Source organism: Leopardus geoffroyi, chromosome B4, assembly GCF_018350155.1.
Source record: "Leopardus geoffroyi isolate Oge1 chromosome B4, O.geoffroyi_Oge1_pat1.0, whole genome shotgun sequence".
NCBI lineage: Eukaryota > Metazoa > Chordata > Mammalia > Carnivora > Felidae > Leopardus > Leopardus geoffroyi.
Genome location: NC_059341.1, coordinates 21,659,049 through 21,684,273, shown reverse-complemented (window position 1 = coordinate 21,684,273; position 25,225 = coordinate 21,659,049). Strand labels below are relative to the sequence as shown.

At 42.3% G+C, this 25,225-nt stretch overlaps 1 protein-coding gene across 2 annotated transcripts in view; it reads left to right on the top strand.

Moving 5' to 3' along the window:
* Positions 1-25,225, top strand: part of CB4H10orf67 (chromosome B4 C10orf67 homolog) — a 169,056-nt gene that overhangs the window by 56,528 nt on the left and 87,303 nt on the right. For both annotated transcript variants that reach the window (XM_045463737.1, XM_045463736.1), the window contains exons 5-8: positions 5,124-5,276; positions 11,644-11,776; positions 12,833-12,891; positions 21,059-21,124. In XM_045463737.1, coding sequence (XP_045319693.1) covers positions 5,124-5,276; positions 11,644-11,776; positions 12,833-12,891; positions 21,059-21,124 — 411 coding nt within the window. The remainder of the gene's footprint in view (positions 1-5,123; positions 5,277-11,643; positions 11,777-12,832; positions 12,892-21,058; positions 21,125-25,225) is intronic.

The window sequence follows — 25,225 nt, the reverse complement described above, 5'->3', positions numbered from 1 at the left end:
GGACGAGGCCCACCCACATTATGGAGGGTAATCTGCTTTTCTCAGTCTGTCGATGTTAATGTTAATCTCACCTAAAAAACACTTTCACAGCAACATCTCGACTGGTGTTTGACCAGATCTCTGGGTACTAGGAAGAAAGCAAAACCCAAAACAAAAAATAAAATGCCCCAATTCCCGCCTAATCTTACCCGTCAGGGTTCCTGTCCTCCCCACCTGTGGTCTCCCTTGGATGTGGCATTCTGTGCTGGGGGAGATGGCTTGAAACTGGCTTTCTTTTCTATCTTTCTTTCCTCTGTCCAGTGTTGTTGTTGTTATTTAAGAGTTTAAAAAAAAAAAAAGCAGTGGAACTTTCCCGAGAGTTTTTCTCAGAGGGGAGAAACACGAGACGGGAGACCAGATTGGAGGGGTGGTGAAGAAAAATAAAAGCGCCTTCCGCTTGTCTCCTCGTGAGTCCAGCTCATTCCATAAATGTTGGTCGAACATCAGAAACATTCCTGGAGATGAAGAGAAATGAATCCAATGTGTTTGGGCCTTACAATTATTTTATGAAATGTCAAAAGTGAAACTTTTTGTTCTTGCAAGGAACTGCGTGACCCTCCCTGCCCTGAAGTCCAGAGGGACCGAGCCCTTCCTAGAGGCAGGCTCCCTGCTGAGTTTGCACAGCATCTCCGCCCAGTTCCTGGGGGCAGATTTTAAATGAGCGGCCAGGGGTGGTTTGTGTCATGTTAGAGAGGAGGCTACCTGGCCAGCTTTTCAGAAGCATCTTTATTTTGGTGTTTTTTATAAGTAAAATAGGGGCGCCTGGGTGGCTCAGTCTCTTAAACATTGGAGTTGGGCTCAGGTCATGATCTCACGGTTGCTGGGTTCAGGCCCCAAGTCGGGCTCTGTGCTGAGAGCTTAGAGTCTAGAGCCTGCTTCAGATTCTGTGTCTCCCTCTCTCACTGCCCCTCCCCTACTTGCTCTCTGTCTCTCAAAAATAAATAAAAACATTAGAAAAAAAAGTAAAAAAAAAGAAAGAAGTAAGAGAAACCCAGGGGCATCTGGGTGGCTTAGTTGGTCGGGCATCTGACTTCTGCTCAGGTCATAATCTCACGGTCTGTGAGTTCGAGCCCCACGTTGGGCTCTGTGCTGACAGCTCAGAGCCTGGAACCTGCTTCAGATTCTGTCTCCCTCTCTCTCTGTCCCTCCCCCGCTCGCACTCTGTCTCTCTCTCCCTCAAAAATAAACATTAAAACAAATTTTTTTTTAGATACAAGTAGAATAAATCCAGCATATACTGAACATAAAAAGCAGTGAGCAAATAAACAAATAATAAATGAAGTGACCCAAGAAGCACGTTGGTTGACAAGATACAGGAAGAACACAGCAGTGGAGACCAGGCGGGCAGGTGGGGTGCTAAGGCTTCCCAGACGAGTGGCATCTGGGTTTGAATGACAAAACAGATAGAATGATATGAAATGCTAAGATGTAATACAGGGAGCTGATCGTGTTGTGGACACTGTTCAAAATGGTTTACGCGCATTATCTTATTTAATTCTCGTGGCAGTTTAGGTATTGTTATTAACCCCATTTTACAGATAATAAAACTGAGGCACAAGGCACAGGCACAAAGCTACTAAGTGACAGAGCTGGTCTGCCAACACAGGCTATCCTGTCCTCCACAATCAGCCTTGTTCTTTAAAGTCACTCAATTTAAAAAGCTGGTATTGGGGCGCCCGGGTGGCGCAGTCGCTTAAGCGTCCGACTTCAGCCAGGTCACGATCTCGCGGTCCGTGAGTTCGAGCCCCGCGTCGGGCTCTGGGCTGATGGCTCAGAGCCTGGAGCCTGTTTCCGATTCTGTGTCTCCCTCTCTCTCTGCCCCTCCCCCGTTCATGCTCTGTCTCTCTCTGTCCCAAAAATAAATAAACATTAAAAAAGTTTAAAAAAAAAAAAAAAAAGCTCGTATTATTAGGGCATCTGGTGGCTTAGTTGATTGGGCGTCTGGCTTTGGTTCAGGTCATGATCTCACAGTTTGTGAGTTTGAGGCCCGTATTGGGCTCTCTGCTGTTAGCTCGGAGCCTGCTTTGGGTTCTCTTTCTCTCTCTCTCTCTCTCTCTCTCTGCCCCTCCCCGCTCTCAAAAATAAATAAAAAATAAAACATTTGTTTACAAAGCTGGTATTGTCATATTGATTGTTCTCTCTTCCCTCTTTTCCATTGTGCTGTATTTGGCATATGCTGATTTTTACCTTAGCATTGTGTAGGTCATGTTAGTGTTCTGTTCCTAGCTTGACTCTTAATTCTATCATGATATATTATTCTCCTCAGGTGACTGGCGTTCATTATATATTATAGGACAATTTTAGTTTGTAAATCTAACTCTGAAATATAATATTAAGTGTAGTAGCAGAAACGATTAGGTTTTCCTGTATTTCCTGTTTGTGCATGTGCTTAAATATATTAGCAGTGAACAAATGACAAAAATAAAATAATTCTGTAATTCTCAAAAGGGTCCCATATGAACAATAGGATTTTACATATCAGGGTTGAAAATGAGATTTTTTTTTAATGTTTATTCATCTGAGAGAGAGAGAGAGAGAAAGAGAGACGGAGCTCACGCAGGGGTGGGCAGAGAGAGAGACAAAATCTGAAGCAGGCTCCAGGCTCTGAGCTGTCAGCACAGAGCCCAACACGGGGCTTGAACCCACAAACTGTGATATCCTGACTTGAGCCGAAATAGACGCTCAACTGACTGAGCCACCCAGGCACCCAGAAAATGAGATTTTTATATGCTAGAAATAAGAAACAGCATTCCTGGGGCTCCTGGATGGCTCAGTCAGTTGAGTGTCCTACTTCGGCTCGGCTCATGATGTCACTGTCTGTGAGTTCGAGCCCTACGTCGGGCTCTGTGCTGACAGCTCGGAGCCTGGAGCCTGCTTCAGATTCTATGTCTCCCTCTCTCTCCGCCCCTCCCCTGCTCATGCTCTGTCTTTCTCTCTGTCAAAAATAAATAAACATTAAAAAAAAAAATTAGAAAAAAAAGAAACAGCATTCCTTTTTTAAACATTTCCTCCCAGTTTGGTTTTGCAACACAGTTCTTACTGACTGTAAACAGAGAAGCCAGTCCCAACAGACTGTGGAGAAATGGCGCTTCTATTCAAATGGAAACAGTAAGGCTGATCAATAACACTGATGAACAAATTGATCAGTGGAGGTCCTAAAACTATTTTGAGTTCTCAGTGAAAGGGCGTATAATGAGAATCGAGGACTTTCAAAACACAAAGCATAAACAGCTAATATCATGTGAAGAAAATTCACTTTGAATGGTTATCAGAACATGCTGATTAAGGGGCACCCGGCTGGTTCAGTCGGTAGAGCATGTGACCCTTGATCTCCGGGTTGTGAGTTCAAGCCCCACGTTGGTTGTAGAGACTACTTTTTCAGAAAAAGAAGTAAAACAGGCTGACCAATACAAAACTAAACCACTATGTTCATGGGGCGCCTGGGTGGCGCAGTCGGTTAAGCGTCCGACTTCAGCCAGGTCACGATCTCGCGGTCCGTGAGTTCGAGCCCCGCGTCGGGCTCTGGGCTGATGGCTCAGAGCCTGGAGCCTGTTTCCGATTCTGTGTCTCCCTCTCTCTCTGCCCCTCCCCCGTTCATGCTCTGTCTCTCTCTGTCCCAAAAATAAAAATAAACGTTGAAAAAAAAAATTAAAAAAAACAAAACAAAACCACTATGTTCATATATTGTCACAGTAAGACTTACAAAATAACAATATATAATCTTTCAGAGAGTATAGGAAGACAAACATCCTCATTCTCAAGGTGGAGGGTAAACTGAGCAATCTTTTTGAAAAGAAATTTATAAAATGAGTCAAGACCATCAATACCTTCATATGCTTTGGCAAGGAATTCTACTTCTAAGGGTCTCTGTCAAGAAAAAAATAATTAGAAATGCAGACGGTGATGTATATATAAAGATTTGGTGTCATGGAAAACTTAAAATATATATAGTATGATGAGTGTGTAAATTATGGCATTTCTGTGGAGTAGAATGTTATGGAACCATCAGTAATTGTACTCATGTAAAATGTTAATGGTGTGGGAGATGCTCACGATATGAAGTCAAATGAATTAAAATAGGGGCAACACCATTTATGACGCATTGTATCAACTCATATACAAATTCATTGCAAACCAATTCAGGAGTATATTTTTCATTTACTTTCTTTTTGATTAGGGTTATCAAAAAACAGCTTATGGGGCGCCTGAGTGGCTCAGGCGCTCGGTTGAGCGTCTGACTTCAGCTGGGGTCATAGTCTACAGTTCGAGCCCCACCTCAGGCTCTGTGCTGACCGCTTGGAGCCTGGAGCCTGCTTGGGATCCTCTGTCTCCCTCTCTCTCTCTCTCTCTCTTTCAAAATAAATAAATAAACTTAAAAAAAAAAAACCACAAAAAAAACCCAGCTCATTCCATTTTTTTAAGAAAAGCAAAAACATGGCTGTTTTTTCATGCAGAGAGAAGTAAATGATATGCTAGAATTACATAATTTTATAATGCACGTGGACCCTGAAGATGACTTTCTCATACCTAATGGTTCATCTTCCACAGCTTCCCACGGGAAAAAAAAAAAAAAATCAATCGTAACGCATCTTCCTCTGCTCTGGTCTCAGTTTCCTGATTTTTCAAATGGAGCCTCGTCTGTCTAGATGCAAGGTCTGCAAACCTCTTCTGTGGGCGAAAGAAAAGGAATGGTATTTCTCTCCACATCGCCACACCAAAGCACTGGGGGAATTAGTGACACCAATGAAGTTTACGGCTCCTTTTTACATATTCAAATGCTCGCTACTTTCTTTCTAGGGGAAGATTGAAGTAGGACGGTCACACCACGATGTGAATTTACAATTGAAGTTTAGCGTTATTACTTGCGTGGCCAGTGCAGTTAGAATACCACATTATGCTTTGTGTTTATAGGATAATGATGTGCTGTATTCTGTGGCACTTTAGCGTATCATTCGATATAAATATAGTTACTTACTGAAAATTGTGTGCAAGTTATAAAAAGAACTTACAAGATAGTAGCTTAAATAAAACATGAAATAGTTTTCGCTTGGTGTCTGATTTTTTAATGCCGCTTTTCTCCCTAGCAATTCTTTGAGGTGGAGGAAGAGACTTTTGTGCAAGAATCAGCTACTATCAAAATGAGTAATTTGTTAAAAAGACTGAAGGAGAGAGAAGAAACAATTAAGGAGTTAAGAGAAGAGCTATGTCAATATGAAGAGTCTAGATTACAAAAACTTGTAAGTGTCAAAACAATGAATAATTAATTTTAATACAGGTAAATAAGGCTATAACTTTCCAAAAGTTTGGGTTAAGAATAAAGGAAATACAGGTGGTATAGCTTGGGCATCTCTCCACAACATCAGCCAGTCCAAACTTTTCTGCTAAATGGCATATTCCAGAAAACCCATAATAGTTATAAATAGGAGCAATATAATTGTATTCAATTTTTATTCATCATGGAAATAAAATAACCTATCTCCCACTGCAAAAATTTTCCTCCCCTCGAAGAGCACATAAATAGATTTTTGTTTTGATTTTGAAGACCCCGGCCCTGTGTTGCTGTTCTGATAGTTTGAAAGACACAAAGCAATCTCCCTGAGTCAGAGGCTTCCAGCAAGGCCCTTGGAACAAGAGAATTTCTGAGGAAAAATCTTGGGGAGTGTTTTCCCCCAGTTCTTCTCGTCACCAAGGGAGTCAGAGGCTGGTTTGCTACTTAAACAGAGGACTGGTGGGAACAGATACGGAAAGAGAGAGAACAGAGAGGGTAAACTCCTGTCAAGGAGGAGAACTTTAAGGGCCCTAGAAAGTGTGGACACTGAGGGTGAGTTCATTGTCACCTCACTGTGAGCCAGTGGCTGTGGCCCAACGGCAGTTCAGAGCCATAGAGGGGTTTTCATTAATGGATTCTAAGAACAAGAAGCTGATTGTTTGAGTCCGAGAGGCTCGCAGAGGGGCCGGAGGAATAACAATCTTTTTGAATATCAACTGGCAGGCACCGCATGCCTCATCAGCGGTATCTTATCTTGTAGCTAAGTTTACAGCGGAGGAAGCAGAGATAGGGTGGCTAAGTTACTTCCCCCAGGCATATGGCTAGTAAACGGTGACGATAGCATGTGAACCAAGGTCCAACTGAATCCAAAGCCCACAAAAGGAAGTGGGGCTCTGGGCTCTACAGTAATATGTCAAGGTTGTAATTTTCAAAATTAACTAATTAGTATGTATATATAAAATAGACTATTATAATATGTTATTATAATGTACTAGTATATTAGTACTTATGGATACATCCACCTGTACATATCGACACACGCATATACGTGCACAGAAAAAGTCTGAGAAGTTATGTACCAAAATGTGAACACTGGGAAGAAACACTTGCTCGTTGCTGGGCCCTTTAAGTGCAGTCTATAATTTACCTAAATCCCGCATTGGTATTCTTATTTAAAACGCCAAGTTTAGAAGAGATAAGGAATTGAACTTATATGATTCTAAAGGATTTCGTTTATTAATTGGTGAAGGCGTGTTTGCTTTGTATAATCTATTAGGATTCTTTATGTTCTAAAAAAAAACTGAGTATCTTCTAAGCAATGTATTGTGGAGTGTGATTAGCATAGATCTAAGAAAAATGAAAACTAATTCTTTTTACATCTTCTGATGGCTTTGGAGGAGGCATATCCGGTTCCTGCACTTACATTAACCTTTTCCTGGGTCTAAATCTAGTCTTTTTCATTAATTTTTAATTAATTAATTAACTTTTAATGTTTATTTATTTTTGAGAGAGCGAGAGAGACAGAGACAGAGCGCGAACAGGGGAAGGGCAGAGAGAGAGAAAGAGAGAGAGAGAGAATCCAAAGCAGGCTCCAGGCTCTGAGCTGTCAGCACAGAGCCCGATGCGGGGCTCAAACTCACAAACTGTGAGATCATGACCTGAGCCGAAGTCGGACGCTGAACCAACTGAGCCACCCAGGTGCCCCGGTCTTACTTTTTGGAGATAATAATTTAAGAGAAAAGACTAAACAAACTGTAATAGTATCGGCTTTTAATCTTGCCTTGGTCAAAGTTATCCAGCATAGATTGGCAAGGTGATTTTGACCCATTCATTTCCTGTTTGTGAAGTGCAAAGCGATACCCGCTTAGCTAAAAGAGAGTTACGAGAAGGATACCTGTTGCACTGACTGTGAATTGCTTTGAGCTCTTTGAAAAAAAAGGTGAGTATATACATTCCAGTTATCATTATGAGGAAATGCACTAGCCCTTATGACTGGTTTCCATTTGGAGAAATGCACTGAACAGAACTCAGGACTTGTTGAAACCTTCCCAATTTGGTAATTGAGCTCCTTACACTAAGACATGAGGCGTATCTTGTAATGTTTACACTCGTAAGTGTTCTCTACCTGTTAATTGGTCTCTCTGATGCCCTGGGGAAAGAAGGAAGATAAGAATAAGTGGAAGTGGCTTTGTGGGGACCAGGGAAATGGAAGGGTCCACCCTGCTCTTGTACAAGCAGGTGTTCCCTGGCTCAAGATGGCCCCCGGAGGCCCTGGGTTATTCCACTGTAATTTGTCCCCAGGGAGACCACCTCACAACTTCTGTAAACACCCTACGATTTGAGGAAGGTGAGATAGTCCTGATTAACCAGGTGTGTACGTTTCTCTCGGCTCCTTCTGACTCCAACAGAACGTGTGACCCCGGTCTCCCACCTTGACCGAGGGCCACGTAGGGCAGTCACTAATATGGTGTACATTTCAGAAACATGGATGTGAGTGCCACAAAACAGATCGTGATTTATATAAAATAAACCTATGGAGAATACCCCCACCTTTTTTTTTTTTTTTTTAATCCTCTAAGAATAAGATTTCCTAAAACTCCCTGCCGCTTCTAGAAGAGGTCTTTTTTCATTTGTAATTTCATCTTGTGCAACTGCTCCCCCTGGTGGCACCAAGAAGCTTACGACACGGAGCCTCTGAAATCTGATTTGGAAAAATGAGTTTGGAGAACCAATTGGGAAATTTCAAAGTAGCAATGGAGATCACTTGGGGAAAAAAAAAAAAAAAAAAAAAAACTTGAAATAAGCAAGCCGAAAAAGCAGTGTCTTTCCCTACTGCTGGTTTATTCCCACTGGCAGCCAAATCACATAAATAGCTTTGTAGTTAAAACGTATTCCGAATATCTCTCCAGAACTGTTTTTGAGGAAAACCTGATAAGAATGTGATCGCAGAGGGGAAAGTTTAATAAACAGCCGCCCTAAATCATACTTGTAACCAAATGGAAACCAGGCAAGAAGCCTCCTCTCTCCGATCGGAACTTCCTGGGTGTCGAATATTCCTCAGAGCAACTTCATTCAAGGGCTGAGCCTCGTTTCCAGGTTTGGGCGCCGTGACTCAGCTGCGTCCTGCTGCAGTTGTCACGTGGTCACGCTGTAGGCTGACAAATCCCCGTGAGGACGGCCGAAGGAGGCCAGCCCGAGTGCGTGTACCTGGACGCGTGTGTGTGCCTGCAAACACGCGTGCGTGTTGCGGTCGCTTTAATCAGTTGTCGTTTTGAGAAGGCTTCATCTTTTCCTCACCTTAGCACGGATGAGCTGTGCCACCATCGCCCTCGCACCGCCCACAAGCGCACATGACTGCTTGTTGCTGACGGCGCTGAAACAGAGCTGTCATTCAAGAGCCCCAGCTCTGCAGGGCTGCACTGCCCCAGTGCGCCACTTTCCTGGTTGTCACTCACTGGGAGAGCACCTGCTCTTCTCCATGACTGTCATGCAGCACGGGCACGCATCAGCACGGCACAACACGCCCCAGCAGCAAATTGAGATGTCCAAGTATTATACGCGGAGCCTGCAGAATTGAGACACGAATACGGCAGAAGGAAGACTGCTGAGAGGCACAGGCAGGGCTCTGAACAGAGCTCCTCAGACTTTATTGTGCGTAGGGATCACCCGCAGCTCCTGTTAAGATCCAGATTCTGACAGTAGGTCTGGGCTGGGTCCTGAGAGTCTGTTTCCCATACGCTGCTGGGCGATGCTGAGGTTCCCGGTCTGTGGACCAGACGTGGAGTAGCAAGGCTCTGCCGTGTGCCAGCCCTCAGACGTGATTCTTGCAAGACCTGTTTAGGATTCTGAAACCTGGGAACAGTGATCCCATTCCGCACATCTTGTGAGTGTTCACCAGAGAAAAATAGCGCATGAGCCAAGGCCTGAAGTCCTAATTTTCACGTGATAGAAAAACTTTACATCGGTGAGTTCCGTTATCAGTTTAAAATTCCAGAGTGATCATGGATCGCACACAATCTCTCCTCAGCTATAACGCAGCTGTAAATAGCGACACCTACTTAACCACCTTTTAATGATCTCCATCCTTTTCAACCTTGGTTTATTAAATGCAGTTTATTTCAAAGAAGTCTTGTGGTTTAAATAAACCAGAGCTAGTGGTGTGGGCAGATGGTAGAAGGAACCCCACCACAAAATCTGCCACTCAGAGTGTAACAGATGACCGTAGCAGCCCAGAACTATCCCTTTGTTCATTTCGCTAATGAGTGTCCTCATTGCTGTGGGAGTCTGAATAGTTAATTACGTGCAGTTCCTGCAGCTGACAGATGGTGGGGACAGAGCTACAGATTAACCTCACAAGAACGAGGGGCTGTAGATGGACACGAAGGGGAAAACCAGTTGAATGTGTTTTCCTTGCTTCCTGCTTTTATGTGACAATTTTAGAAAACACATCTAAGTATTAGCCGCCACCCCTTATAAATACTGTGTGTGATTGGTTCAAATAGTTCTTGTATAGTTTATGCTAATGGGTGCTCATGTAATCCACTGTGGGTATTCTTATCCTGCCAGTTAGGAAAGCTTTGCCTAGCCCTTTGAAGACAAATTTTGTTTGTTTGTTTGTTTGTTTGTTTGTTTGAAAAGCCCTTTTAGTCTATAAGTACATTCTGTGATGGCTTCAAGCTGAACGTGTGGGACTAGAAATTAATTTATTAAGGAAACAGTGTTGTTTGTTAACTAGTAGATTTGTTAGCTTTCCTTAGTTAAAGAATGAGTCGGGCTCAAACGATTTAAATTAAATGGTGATTCAAAATCATAAAGATCTGTGTTGGGTTTAGTGCAAAATTTAACATTGTGTTAAAAATCAACTCTCACGGAACTAACTTCCTTAGTAGGTGGCTTGTTATTTTTTAAGGGTTTATTAAATGCACTGCAAAAATCGCAGCCACCTACTTTTCTTTTGAGCCATTATGGCCAGAGAAAAACATTTTAATAATTGACTTTCAGGTATCTGTGAAGTTAAAGAAAAATACAATTCCAAAAGGAAAGCGGTACACTGGGAGTATACTGTTTTTGAGGAAAGGTCTTATTTTGGTGTATTAGCAATCACGGCCTGCCTGCAGAAAGAACAGGTGATCATTCATCTGAAGACGAAAGTTCAAAAGTATTTCTGTCCTCTAGATGAATTTTGAAGGGAGGCAGATAGAACCTTCTATCTCTTGTAGCCTAAGAATATAACGACTTTTAAGCATCCTCCTTAAGATCTTGAGATTGCATAGTCATCTAATATTTTCCCACCATGAAATATAAAGTTCTCCACCAGCTTCCCCAATCCATTACATCTTAATTTAAAAAAAAAAAAAAATGCGCGGCAGTAAAATCTAGACAGCCATAAGCGAGCATATTCAGATGTGTTTCAATAGCTTTGAAGCGGACAAGAAGAAGAAGAAGAAAGGAAGAGTAGCTTCCCAATAAGCTTCTAGTGCGTAAGAAAAAGCCTCTCCCATAACGGACAAGGCGAGATTTAAACAAAAGACGCACATAATAAAAATGTAAATGAGTTTGCTTTACTAAAACTATAACTTTAAAGTCTTTTGTTGTAAGTTATCCTGAAACCTTCTTACAAGGTAATCACTGTTTGCATAGAGATTTAAACCGAAGTCTTCAATAGCATTCAACGCCTGCACAGCCCCAGTGTGACAGGCATGCAAAGCCATGTTAATGTTCAGAATGTGAATTGCCTCTGGGTGGTTCCTCCACGAGGCAGAAAACCAACTGTGTGGATATCCGTGCGCCTGATGGACTCCATGCGGCTCCCGGCCTGGAAACGTCACCACTTTGACATGTGATGTGCTCCTCATGACACTGGCGACGCTGACACCGGGAAATGCCACAAAGGCAACAAGCCCCCCTCCTTCGCCGTGCACTTTGCTACCCCCTGGCGCTGCCCGTCCCGGTCTCCCCAGTCTGCCTAGTTACAGGCGGACAGCACTTCAGACACACACAGAGGGAAGGGTGTGGGTGGGGGGGGCCCCAGCTGCCTCCCCGGACACAGCCTCCGTAATGAATTGACCTGAATGATGAGGGCACACAAACAGTATGATATGCATTATTCCTGTCAATAAAATGTCCCCATGGGCTGTGGTCTTTGTACGGAATGTACCACAGCCTTTCTTCCAGCGCGCTCTATTTAATCTCCTTCCTTTTTACTATTCATATTATAAGTGTGTAATAGAATTCAGAAAATTATATGATAGCTCTTCTGTATCTGTATTGTCTCGTGTTGCATATTTAAATCCTTGGCTCTGTGCTTAGAAGTACGGGATTCCCCATCTTTTCAGGACGCTTTTGCCAGAGAGACAGCTCTAGAAAGAGAGGATTTGGAGTACAAACTGGAAAACGAGAGGCTGCTTCAAATCGTTTCAGAGCTCGAAGAAGCAATCCGACTCAATCTAAGGGAAAATGCAGTATTAGGTAACATTTTGCAGTCATCTTGGAGAAAAACCTATGCATCGGGCACTTCCTCAAATCCATAGCTCTATTTGTCCTTACCAAATGTACATTTGCTTGGTTATTTACGTTTACAAGATCTGTTTGATTTTCACTGAAGATGGCATTCCTTGCCTGGGAAAGAGGATTTTTTTTTTTTTTTTTTTTTTTTGCTTAGAAATATTATAAACAGAAACTTCTGCTGATCTCTGTTCCATATGATTGATTGATTGATTATCTGAAAGTTATGACATTTAAATACTTAACACGCAGATTGGGGTATGCTTTGCGGAGACACAGGGTTAGCCCTTTCGGAAAAAATATGCTACTACTTACTATGCAATTATCTGCAATTTTGGATTCAGATTTAAAGCACAAATTTCCCTGTGTATGCTTTATACACCCCCCCCCCTCTTTTCTCCAAACCATAAACGTTGGCAAAAGTCGCATTTAAATCACCAAAGTTGAAGTGTTTTGAAGTATTTTTTCACTTACTGTTATCTTCGTATTTATGTTAATTATATAGTGTTCCCCTAACCTGCAGTTATGAAAAGCAATGAATAAGCAATAACAAAAAAAAAACCTTACAGCAAAACGTTGATAAAACCAGAGATACTACAATCTCCCTTGAATATAAATTATGCCTTGCCAGTGCAGTTTCATTTTCCTTCTAATGTGGTGTAATAACGCTTTTTCAGGTTCTGGTGGTTCTTACTGTGTCCCAAAGTACCACCTGCTAAAGCACTTTGTATTGGCTGTGACTAACAGCAAAAATGTCCCTTGCTAGTATTGATGAAAAGCTTTCAGCCCTCGGCCACACTTGGATCTTGAACTTAGTTCTTAATCCCTATCTGACCAGCCGTCTGAACAGCAGGAAGAAGGCTGTGAATGTCAAGGGCAGTTGTGAAGGTCACAGTCCTGCTAGGACTTGAGTCTATCACGCCTGCCAGCCGCGTACAGCCTGTCCCGGAGCAGGGAGTTTGAATACAGGGCCATAAGTTTGTAATTTCATGCTTGGCCTCTCTCTCCTTTTGTTTACAGAAGATGAAATTATAACTCTGAAAGAGATGGCAGCAAAGGATCATAGAACTATTCAAAAGGTACTGTAACTTTTTACATCGACGAACGACTCCTTTACGCTGAAATATCAGCACTATCGGTGGCTTAACACTGCATCCCGCTTGTCCCGAGGTATAGAGAAAGATCGATTTCTGTGTTTCATCTCTCCCGTTATTTAGGTAGGGTCTCTGGTAATCAATAAGGATTCCATCTTGAAAATAAATTAATGTGCAGAGACTTTTTTCTTTGGGATAGCTGAGTGTTTACCTTGTTGACTGTAAGGAAAGAAAAGTTACAGGACAAGGAGGTCCCAAGATGTGCCTGGGGAAAAATTCTATTATTAACAACGAACAATCTTATTTGCAGCCCAGATGTGGCCGCGTGTTCATTTTGCGGTGTCGATGTACTGGGCTTAGGTTGTGCAGGAAATGTGTATTTAGAACAAGGAATTCTTTTGGTATCGCCAAGGTCAAGATCTCCTAGAGCATCCAATGCAGCAGGACCTCAGCGGTTCTGCGCCCTCGCACAGGTCAGGCGCCCCTGCCTTGGGGTTTCTTCGCTCTCTGTACCATAGCCATCGACACATTTTCAGTGATGGTGAGTCCTCCCTGCCATGCCCTCCCACGAGGGCAGAAGCAGTATTTTTTCCATCTCTGGTACATTGCCAATGCTGAGCACAGAGCCTGGCAGCCTTACAGATGTTCTCTCAGTGATCCGTAGGATGAGAATGTGTTTAGAGGTGAAATTCACAGGCGAAAATGTGTATTTACGTCCCCGAATTGTTCCAAATAAACATAGAAGCTTTCTGCTAGCTGAATCGAGGGTCAGTTAAAAATGAAAATTAATTTAAAAAATGAAAATTAATTAAAACTGGATAACGTTAAACATTCAGTTCCTCAGTTGCACTAGCTTTATTTCTAGAGCCCAGGAAACGGCCACCTGGGCTTAAGTTTAGGTCCAAATTTCAACTTGATTTTACAGTTCAGGGTATTCTTGGGTTTTAGGTAAATGACTCTTAAGAATTATTTTTTTATCTTAATTTAATTTTTGTAAGTTTATCTATTAAACTTGAGAATGAGAAAGCATGAGTGGGGGAGGGGTAGAGAGAGAGAGAGAGAGAGAGAGAGAGAGCGGAGAGAGTCCCAAGCAGGTTCCACACAGTCGACACAGAGCCTGATGCAGGGCTCGAATTCACAAACCGTGAGATCATGCCCTGAGCTGAAGTTGGACACTTAATCAGTGGAGCCACCCAGGCGCCCCCTGAGCACCATGTTTTAAAGAATTGGTTAACCTGAAGGCTCAGAGTTGGGAGATGTTTTCTCTGATAACTGAACCCATCACGAGTTTCCAGGGCGAATTCTTTTTCTAGCACTGCGGCTTACTTGCAGTGGTGACCGTTCCAGTCCCATCCACACAGAGAAAACAACAGAGTTTGTGGACAGACGAGTTTCACTTTCTTGGCATCAATGTCTATGGTTGAAAATGAAGTCCCAGCCTTCTAGTGTCACTTCACCTACAAGGAACCGGCACAGTTTATTTAAATGTTTCTGAAACTGCTCAATCCGTACTGTCACCGGGAGAAATGAATTGTGTAGGCTTACTATGCTCTGAGAGGAGCACGAGAAATTAAGGCCACAAAAATCTGACCGTCAAGCCACTGATTAGAAAAAACATGCCCTTCAAATGACAGGTTATACCCTCTGTGAGCTTAAATATTTCCCTTAAATCCTTCCTCAGCTTCCTTAAATCTTCACTGTCCCAAGGCAGCCCTCTGTGGCTTATTTGAACACATGAATCGTGTCTAGTGCAACTGAGGGACTCAATTCTTACTTGTATCTCATTTTAATTTAAAAAAATTTAAAACCGATACTTGTTTCGGTATATTGGAAAACGCTTATGTATATTTTAAGTAACTTGGTATGTGAATCTACTTTTCTTCTGTGGCTTTTATGCAGTCTAAATACAGATCAGACATTCCCAATGAGATTTTAGCCCCCAAATTGAGATTTGCCATATGTGGCAAGGACACACTGGATTCCAAAGACTTCGTGTGAGTGAAATATCTCAGCACTGATTTTTAATATTAATTATGACACATTGAGATGATAATTTTTCAGATAGATATTTGGATAAATAAAATTTATTATTAAAAGTAATTTCACCTGTTTCTCTCACCTTTTCTCACAAGGCTACCATAAAATTTAAAATTACATATTTACACCATATTTTTAATGCACAGCTCTCTTCTACACAAATACAGCAGATCCCTAGTCTGTTTGATCATTTTTTTAACTTTTTAAAAGTTTTATTTATTTATTTTTGAGAGAGAGAGAGAGAGAGAGAGCACAAGCAGGGGAGAGCCAGAGAGAGAGAATCCCAAGTAGGCTCTGCAGTGTCAGCACAGAGCTTGAAGTGAGGCTCGATCCCACGAACTGTGAGATCACGACCTGAGCCAAAATCAAGAGTGGGATGCTTAACCGACTGAGCCACCCAGGCACCCCTGTTTGATCATTTTTTAAATCCTGTATCTTTCTTTAATATGTACTGGATCGCCACAAAAACATTGAATGTAGGCACAATGTGCTATTGAGCAGAAAGAATCTCGAACCGTAGGTTCCTTTTGATTTCTGCCACTATGGTCCCTTGGGCCAGTGCCTTATCTTTCCTCCTGTCTCTCATAGCTTACTTGTGTGGATAGAATGAGATAATGTCCATCAACGTGCTTTGTCAACTGGAAAGCGTACCAGGAGTTGTTGAACAAGTGAGAACTGATATTTACTGGTTTGGTTTCCAATATCCTCCCCATAATCAATTAATGTAGTAATGTTTATTAGATGCCTTTTAGTGCCAGGCACTGTGCTACTGCTGAGATACAAAAATCACATACACACACACACACACACACACACACACACACACCTCCCTGCTATGGAGCAGATTAAGTCTAGAGCAGGAGACAAAAACCCCTGGGCTGTGTGATAATGTAATGTAATGTAATGTAATGTAATATAATATAAACAATGAAATAATGAAATAATGAAATAATGAATATAATATAATATAATATAATATAAACAATGAAATAATGAATATAATATAATATAATATAATATAATATAATATAATATAATATAAGTATGAACACAGAGAAGAGATGTCTAGCTTTACCCAGAAGGGTCTGGAAAGGCTTCTCAAAGAGTTCCACACCTGTCTCACACTCTTTCACTCGAGCTGATCTTTCCAGGTAGGTAGGAGGGTGTGGGAGCTGGATACAGAGTGTGAATGCATAAAGTGTGAGATATCCCCGTGGACTTGTTTGTGATTTGGCATGGCTAACGAATGAGGTAGGAATCTGGTGAGCCATGTGGTGAGAATTTGTGTTGGGGCGGGAAGAGGGGGAAATCTGGGGAATGGCAGGCAGAAGGAGAAGCAGTTCAGAAGCCTCTGGATAAGACACGTTTTCTTTTTTAGCCCTGGATGCAATTAGAAACAAGTTGAAAAAGGCCTGTCTCTGGGTAGGCTGACCTCTTGCCATCTCTCAGGGCTTAAAGCACTGTCTATGATGGTATTCAGTAACTTTTATGTTTCAATTCCGATAATCTAATAACAGCTGCATCAAATCTATCCTCCAGCTGTGGCCATAACATGAATGTCCTTCTGGGAAGGAGTCGGACCAGAAGTCAGACATCACAGCCCAGGGTGTGATCAGCCTCGGGACGCGGGGCAGCACAGACGGCCGTGGGGGAGCCCAGCGTGGATTGTAAGGGATCCGGGAAGGTTGGAGGAAGGACACTGGGTCGACTCCCCGAAGAGAGGCTCTAGTAAGCCAGGAAAGGGATATGGGAAGTGGGAAGGGTCAAAAACATGCAGAAGGGGAGTAAATTCAGGCGACCTGCAATAGCGGAAGGGTATGTGAGAGCAAGCGGCAGCAAGGTCAGGGCACATGGCAGGGGATTGTTATTCACGCCAAGGGGTTTGAATTCCCTTCTGAGTGCACTGGGGAGCCTTGGACATTGGGGAAGGATTGGATTCATTGGATTTCTTTGTTTCAGAAAGGAAATGGGGGGGAAGGGGGGAAGTAGAGAGCTCGAGAGACCAGTTAAGAGGTTCCTTGGATAAACCAGGGACACCATGATCTGAAACAGGAAGAGGACAGTGACCCTGGTAATATTAATGAGAGTCATTTGACTGGTGCAACTGGGGCAGTTGAGAAGCCGGGTGAATGCCGACACGGAGACGGTGGGCAAGGGAAACTCTCTAGAAGTTTGGCTGTGGATGGCCAAGAAGCGGTAGGGGGGTAGTTGGACGGGGACATGGGGCTGAGGAAGGGATTTTTTTTAAAGAAGAAACTAGAGTATTTTTAAATGATGTCAATGGAAAGAAGAAGGAGAGAGTGGACAAATGGCAGAAGTCCTCATTGATAAAGAGTGCTCTCAAGAGGACAGGAAGGGTTGGGGTTAACAGCCTTGACGTTTGTGGTAATTGGCCCCCGTTGGAAACTTGGCGACCCTCCTTTTCAGGCCAAGGTATGGTGATTTAATACAACATCTTTTCCTTTCCTTCCACCTCATTCCTTTACTTTCCCTAAACCTGCCGTCCAGCCCTCCACCTCATCAACTCCACCGCTGAGTCACCTCTGGAGCCTCCTGTCTAGCCAGTCCCCATGTTCTCCAGCCCTGCTCCGGTGGCAGTGGGCCAATCCTTGCCTGTGGTGGCATTGCTAGCCTCTGGGGTTTTAACCCAGGATAGCCACGCCCTCCATCTGCCTATCATTTCACTTGAATCTAATTAGCACCCTTTCTGACTACCCCCTACAGGTCTTCCAATCTCCACTACTTTTCTCAATTCCCTTATTCCATCCCCCCATGCTACTTCCTAATTCACAGACACCATGGCAGACTCTTGGATTTTTTTTTCCCTTCTGCACTCTCTTACTCTGTCACCTTTACTCTTTTTCAACAGAAGAAGGACATTCTTTGCCCTGACTCATCCTTCCATCTATTCCCCGACTCATCTCTACGTCCCTCCTCTTCTGGAACTATCTGCATCAGCCGCTTTCTCTCTAATGCCTTTAAAATTTTCCCTCTAGCCTACCGAGTGAAACCATCATCTTGGTGGTATCCATTGACCCTAATCATCTCAAGTCATTGCCATTTACTGTACTTCAAATATTGTTTAAAAGAAACCTGTATTTACCACCCCTTTCTCATTACCCCAATGCTACTTTTTCCTGTGGGTAAGGTCACAGTGAGATGCACATTGCTTTCAGTCCTTTTGAGGTTTTTTCCTTCCTGAATTTTCTTCTGTATATGACAGGATTGCCGCCCCCCCCCCCATGTCATAGATGTCTTCTGCAGCAATGCTTGCTTCTAATTCTTCACACACTTCTTCATTCCTTCCTAAGCAAGATCTGTCAGTGGCTTCTCCTCCTCCATTTTCCACTTGAACGCTATTCTTGGGATTTGCATTTATCTTTGGTCTTCTTCGTTTTCTCTCTAGCTGACCTCAGACTTTCCCATAACTGTTTACCAGTGACTTTCAAACTGCCTTTCCTACTTCATGATTTCCCTGAATAGCACGTCCACAGTTTTCACTCTATTCTCGTCCTTAATTTCAACATTACATGCATTTTGATAGTTTCTGTCCACTCCCTAGGGTAATTAGAAGCTCCCTCTGGGGCCCCAAATACCTGGGACTATTTGCCCTCTTAAGGTCAGGAAGCATCTCGTTTATCTTTATATTCTTAGTCACCAGCACTAAAAATTATTGGCTGAAAAAATGCTCTACACATTTGTCAAACCCAGTGTCAGAACTTGAACTCATGATCCCTTGAATCTAGACTCTCTGCGTTCCCCAGTTTAAATGAATGACATTGCCATGGATCCAAAAGAACAGATGACAAATCTAGGGCCATTCTCTACGCTCTCCTTTATACTTTATATCCAATTCGTGGCTCAATCTGTACATTTTTCTCCCAAAATTTATCTCAAGTCCCCTTTCTCCGTCACAACATTGCTCCAGACGTGGTTGAGTCTCTCATCATTTCCATAGATTCGAACTTCAATTTCCTGTCTCCACCCTCACTCATCCCTTTTCAAATCCAGCGTTCACTCCTCCATAGTTTTCTCATACTCTAGTTGTATATGCCAAAACCTTCAATGGCTTCCCATTGCCTACGGTATAAAATCAGGCCGCGCAAAAATACACTGAGGGATTTTTATATGCCGGGAACAGCCTAAAACACCTTCACATTTGCTGTCTCAAATTCTCTCTGGAAGAACTCTTTGAGGTGGGGTTTATTCTCTTAATTTCCAGACAAGAAAACTAAGACTCGAAGCGTAGATTCAGTTTACCCGCACAGCTTGTAAGGAGAGAGCTTCGATTTGAGCAGTCTCCTGTTCCTCTCACTGCACCGTGCTGCCTTCCACCCCTAATTATGGCATCAAATGCCTCTCATGCCGTCACCTGACTCTCCTCCTTTCTTTTCCTGCCACTTCTGTCTCTCTGCACCCTGGGCCCCGTGACATTAAGCTTTTCCCAACTCCTCCATGACTCCACGCTCCGCTCCTCTCCACTTGCTGTTTCGTCTGCCTTTTTCTCTGCCTTTTTCCTTCTCCAGCTTGTTGCGCTTTTTCGTGTCCTTCACAACTGTTGCCAAATGGTGCTTCTCCTGTTACATCTTATTATAATTATGGTTGCTGGGATGTGTGGATTTTTATGCTTTTTGACCATCTGAAATTTTGATTTGTTAACATATTTTCTTATGTATTCTAGTCAATTTTTTCCACATTGCTCTCCTGCCATAGTGTAGATGCTCCAGAGGAAGGGATCTGTTCTACTTCCTCTCTGTACCTCCACAAAATGAACAAAATGCCTGGCATCTAAAAGGTGTTCCTTTTAGGGGCGCCTGGGTGGCGCAGTCGGTTAAGCGTCCGACTTCAGCCAGGTCACGATCTCGCGGTCCGTGAGTTCGAGCCCCGCGTCGGGCTCTGGGCTGATGGCTCAGAGCCTGGAGCCTGTTTCCGATTCTGTGTCTCCCTGTCTCTCTGCCCCTCCCCCATTCATGCTCTGTCTCAAAAATAAATAAAATGTTAAAAAAAAAAATTTTTAAAAGGTGTTCCTTTTAGATAATATATATATATACATATACATACATATATGTATATATATATTAGATAAAATAATACATGTGTATTAAATTACTGAACATATGAATTGATTGAATTGAATGGATGTCAAAACCAAGGTTTGAATTTTATCAGTGTATCTGACACACACAGATGCAAACAATCATTTAAGATACTGAAGCAAGTCACAGGAGTACGGTGGCCCTGCATTGTGTGCTTTTTGATGGCTATTTTCTTTTTTTTTTTTAAGTGTTTATTTATTTTAAGAGAGAGACAGTGAGCAAGCGTGAGCAGGGGAGGGGCAGAGAGAGAGGGAGAGAGAGAATCCCAAGCAGGTCCAGGCTCTGAGCTGTCAGCACAGAGCCCGACGCGGGGCTCGAACCCACAGACTGTGAGATCATGATGTGAACCAGCAGCAAGAGTCTGACACCTGCCTGACTGAGCGCCCCTTGATGGCTGTTTTCATTAGGCATGAATGTACTTTGATGTGCATATAAATGTAACACAAAAATCTATAAAGAGAAAAGCAAAATTGCTCTTTTTGAGAGACTATACTTGCTTTATTATATATTGATGTCATATTTAAAAAAAAATTTTTTTTAATGTTTGTTTATTTTTTGAGACAGAGAGTGAGACAGAGTGTGAGTGGGGGAGGGCCAGAGAGAGGGAGACACAGAATCAGAAGCAGGCTCCAGGCTCCGAGCTGTCAGCACAGAGCCTGATGCGGGGCTCAAACTCATGGACCATGAGATCATGACCTGAGCTAAAGTCGGGTGCCCAACCGACTGAGCCACCCAGGCGCCCCATATTGATGTCATATTTTGTCGGGATAAGGTAAGGAAGATTGTAAATAAATTGCATTTTCTGTGCATATTTTGCTTGCTTTTATAGTCAAAATATAGTAATTACATAATAATATATTATTATTACAGGTAATCTACAGACATTTAAATTTTCAAAATCCTATTAGGATCCCCTTTTCTCATATTTAAAAGCAAGATACATTTTGCTCAGTTCTACTGAGGAGGAATTTTAGGTGTTTTGTTCTTCTCTTTAATGAAAATGTAATATTCTTTTTCAGCTGATTGATGGTAGAGACAGATTACTATGTGAGCTTGATTATGAAAAATCAGTAGTTCAAGAAATGGTAAGGTGATTTACATTATTTCCTTATAAAGTTGAAATCAGGAATTTCATTTAATCATGAAATTTTTCTTTGTAACCATTTACTGTAAACGATTATTTCACCTTCGTGAATAATCTGAATGCATGCATAAGTATAAACTTTTTTACTGAAGTTTTATAGTAGTGTTTTTTATAAAACTGAAGTTTTACAGTAGTGAAGTTTTTACACAGTGTTATAGTGTATCAGCTATCGTGACCTGACAAATCTATACATTAAGCTACACACACTACAATAAATGGACTCACCACACAACGTCATTACGATATTATTGACTATATTCCCCATGCTGTATTTTTCAACCCCGTGACTTCTTTATTTCATAGCGGGAAGTTTGTACCTCTTAATCCCCTTCCCCTGTCTCTAGCAACATTTTCGAATGATCGTCTTAAGAAAACAGTTTGATTAGTACGCGAATAAATGCGATACGCTGTCATGTTGAAATAGTGTCACCCTTTAAAGCACTGTACAAAATTTTTGAGGTTTTTTTATGGAGATTTGAAAAAAAAAAAACGCAAATATGAGAGCCCAATATTTTGAAGGATTTGCTACTTTTCGTTACAAATTGCCATAACTGACCACAATAAAGAGCCCAGCTAGATATTTTGGCATTCTGTGTTAGTCTCGTAAGAAAACACTGCCTTTTTATGTTCTTTTAAGAGAACTTTCCAGACGGCTGCTCTTTTATTTTATCTGTTGACTACCCACCCCCTAGGCCCCCGCCACCTCACCCCTCCCCACCCCCGCCAGCTTATGGTGTTGTAATTCGGCTTTCAACTGGTCACCACTAGTATGTCTTTGTTACAGTAAACTGACTGTGTTTATTATAATCAAAAATAAAACACAGCTTGACTTGCGTTCTAAATGTGCTTGAAAAGAATATGATACTGTTTCGAGGAGAAAAGGTTGTTCATAGGAAGTCAACACCACTTCAGATATTGAAACATTCCCTTTTTTACAGCTCGTCACACTTAGTGCCAAGTCATGACTGTTTCCCTAACTCTGTTTTGTTGCTCTCAGCACCATGTGTTTTGGGTTCCTTGTCATAGAAATTAATGCCAAACAATGCTCCGGGGCTACAATAAAGCCTTCTATGAAACCAACTTGGGAATGCAGGCGAGGACAAAATGATGGTTAGCTCTTCACAGAAACCGTGGGCTAACAAATACGTTGTTTTGAACCCTCTGCTTTTCGATACCTGGCCTATAAAAATCGTCTCCGTTATTTGAGGTTACTTGGTTGATTCCCTCTCTCCCCTCCCCCTCTCCTGTCATTCCTCCAAAAGTCTAGGAGTTGCTTCTGAAAACAAACTAAATGTGCACATTGTCACGAAAAGCGACAGTGTTTCTATAGAACGGGGGCCACATGTTACATCGTCAGTCTGTTTGTGGCGTCAGAAATCAGACTTGATCGTATAAAAGCGAGTTTGGGCCAATACTATGAACAGAACCCAGAGGTTTCCTTTGTCTCTTTATTTAAGCCTTAAGCAGTTAACTGGTGCTCTTACGGTGCCCGCAGAGGAGCCAATCACGTCTTATTTTGTTGTTGAGAAGTTTTGTGAGCACCAGGCTTCTTGCCAAGCAGCAAGATCTTGCATCACAAACCCGGCCGGGCACAAGAGCCTCCGGAAGGCTCAGAACTAGCTTGGGGGTTCGTGTTTTCAGTAGAGGGAGTCTGCTCAAGGTTCTTCTTATGTCCAAGGTTTCCATGGTGTGCTTTTGGGCCCAGCAAGGTCACTGGCGCCCCCTCCTTCCCACCAGAGCATTCCGTTACTAACTCAGAGGGAGGTTGGCTTTGTGGCTAGTGGGCTGCCTTTGTTTCTTCCCACGGGACTTTTTTCCAGAAATGAAGATTTCTGGATTGATGATCGCACCTAGATGGGGAAGTGGGAGAAGGTGGAGTTGATGCTGAGTCGTTTTGTAGAAATTAAAAAACTTTCTCACTGAAGGGTTTTTGTTCCATGCTTGTCTATTACTGTCCTCCAACGCAGTTTATTTTCTGGCCTCTTAAGAGCCTAGTTTAAAAAGTCAAAGAGTTGGGGCGCCTGGGTGGCTCAGTCGGTTGAGCCTCCGACTTCGGCTCAGGTCATGATCTCGCGGTCCGTGAGTTCGAGCCCTGCGTCGGGCTCTGGGCGGACAGCTCAGAGCCTGGAGCCTGCTTTGGATTCTGTGTCTCCCTCTCTCTCTGCCCCTCCCCCGTTCATGCTCTGTCTCTCTCTGGCTCAAAAATAAATAAACATTAAAAAAAAAAAGAGTCAAAGAGCTACAAGTAAAAAGGCACCTTCAGTAAGGGTATGTAAGCGATGCGATATGGGGCAACGGTGTCCTTAGATTGGCTTGAGGGGAAGCATATGAAATAATTTGGTATCTTCCTGTGACTCCTACACTTAGTGGCTTTCACTTATCTTTTTTTTTTTTTTAATTGAGCTATAACTGCCACCTAACATTGTATTCATTTTTCGTGTACAACAAAATGATTTGATATATATGTGTATATTGTAAAATGATCACCACTGTAAGTCTAGTGAATACCCATCACCAAACCTAATTACAAAATTTTTTGCTTGTGATAAAAACTTTTAAGATCGGCTCTCTTAGCAGTTTCCGGATATACAATACAGTATTGCTAAGTATAGTCACCATGTTGTATATTATATTCCCAGGACATTTGTTAAAACTAGGAGTTTGTATATTTTGATCACCTTCACCCATTTCGCCCACCGCCCTTCACCCCCCAACCCCCACCTCTGGCAACCACCAATCTGTTTCTCTAAGTTCAGTTTTTAGATTCCACATATAAGGTGTTTCTCTTCCTGTGACTTATTTCACGTACTGTAATGCCCTCAAGGTCCATCCATGATGTTGCAAATGGCAGGATCTTCTTTTTTATGGTGGAATAGTATTCCGTTATACATATATGCCACGTTCTCTTTACCCATTCATCTGTGATGGACTCTTAGGTTGTTTCCACTTGTTGGCTATTGTGAATGTGAACATGGGTTGCAGATAGCTTTTTGAGATAAGTGATGTTGCTTCCTTCAGATAAATACTCAGAAGTAGATTTGCTGGGTCATATGGTAATTCTATTTTTAATTTTTTTGAGGACACTCCGTATTGTTTTCCAGAGCCACTGCACCAATATACATCCCCACCCGCAGGGCACACGTGTTCCCTTTTCCCCGCTTTTTTGCCAACACTTGTTATCTCTAGTGATAGCCATTCTATCAGGTATAAGGTGATATCTCATTGTGTTTTGATATGCATTTTCCTGATGATTGAGGATGTTGACCACCTTTAGAGGTACCTCTTGGCTATTTGAATATCTTCTTTGGAAAATGTATACTTAGATCGTCTGCCCATTTTTAATTGGGTTATTTAGGTTTGTTGGGTTCTTTTGTTTGTTTTGTTTTGTTGCTATGGAGTTGTATGAGATCTTTATATATTTTGAATATTAATTCCTTATCAGATATATGATCTCCAAATATTTTCTACCATTCCATAAGTTGTCTTTTTATTTTGTTGATTGTTTTGCTGTGCTGAAGTTTTTATTTTTTTTTTAATTTTTTTTTTAAGTTTATTTATTTTTGAGACAGAGAGAGACACAGCATGAACGGGGGAGGGGCAGAGAGAGAGGGAGACACAGAATCGGAAACAGGCTCCAGGCTCTGAGCCATCAGCCCAGAGCCCGACGCGGGGCTCGAACTCACGGACTGCGAGATCGTGACCTGAGCTGAAGTCGGACGCTCAACCGACTGAGCCACCCAGGCGCCCCTGTGCTGAAGGTTTTAATGTGTTGTAATCTCACTTGTTTGTTTTTTATTCTGATACTTGTGCGTTAAGCGTCATATCCTAAAAAATCATTGCCAAGACCTATGTCAAGAAGCTTTTCCCCTGTGTTTTCTTTGAGGAGTGTTATGGCTTCAGGCCTTACATTTAAGTCTGTAATTTATTTTGAGTTAATTTTTGTGAGTAGTGCAAGATAGGGGTCTAGTTTCATTCTTTGACATGTGAATGTCTGATTTTCCCAGAACCATTTATTGAAAAGACTGTCTTTTCTTTTTCTCTT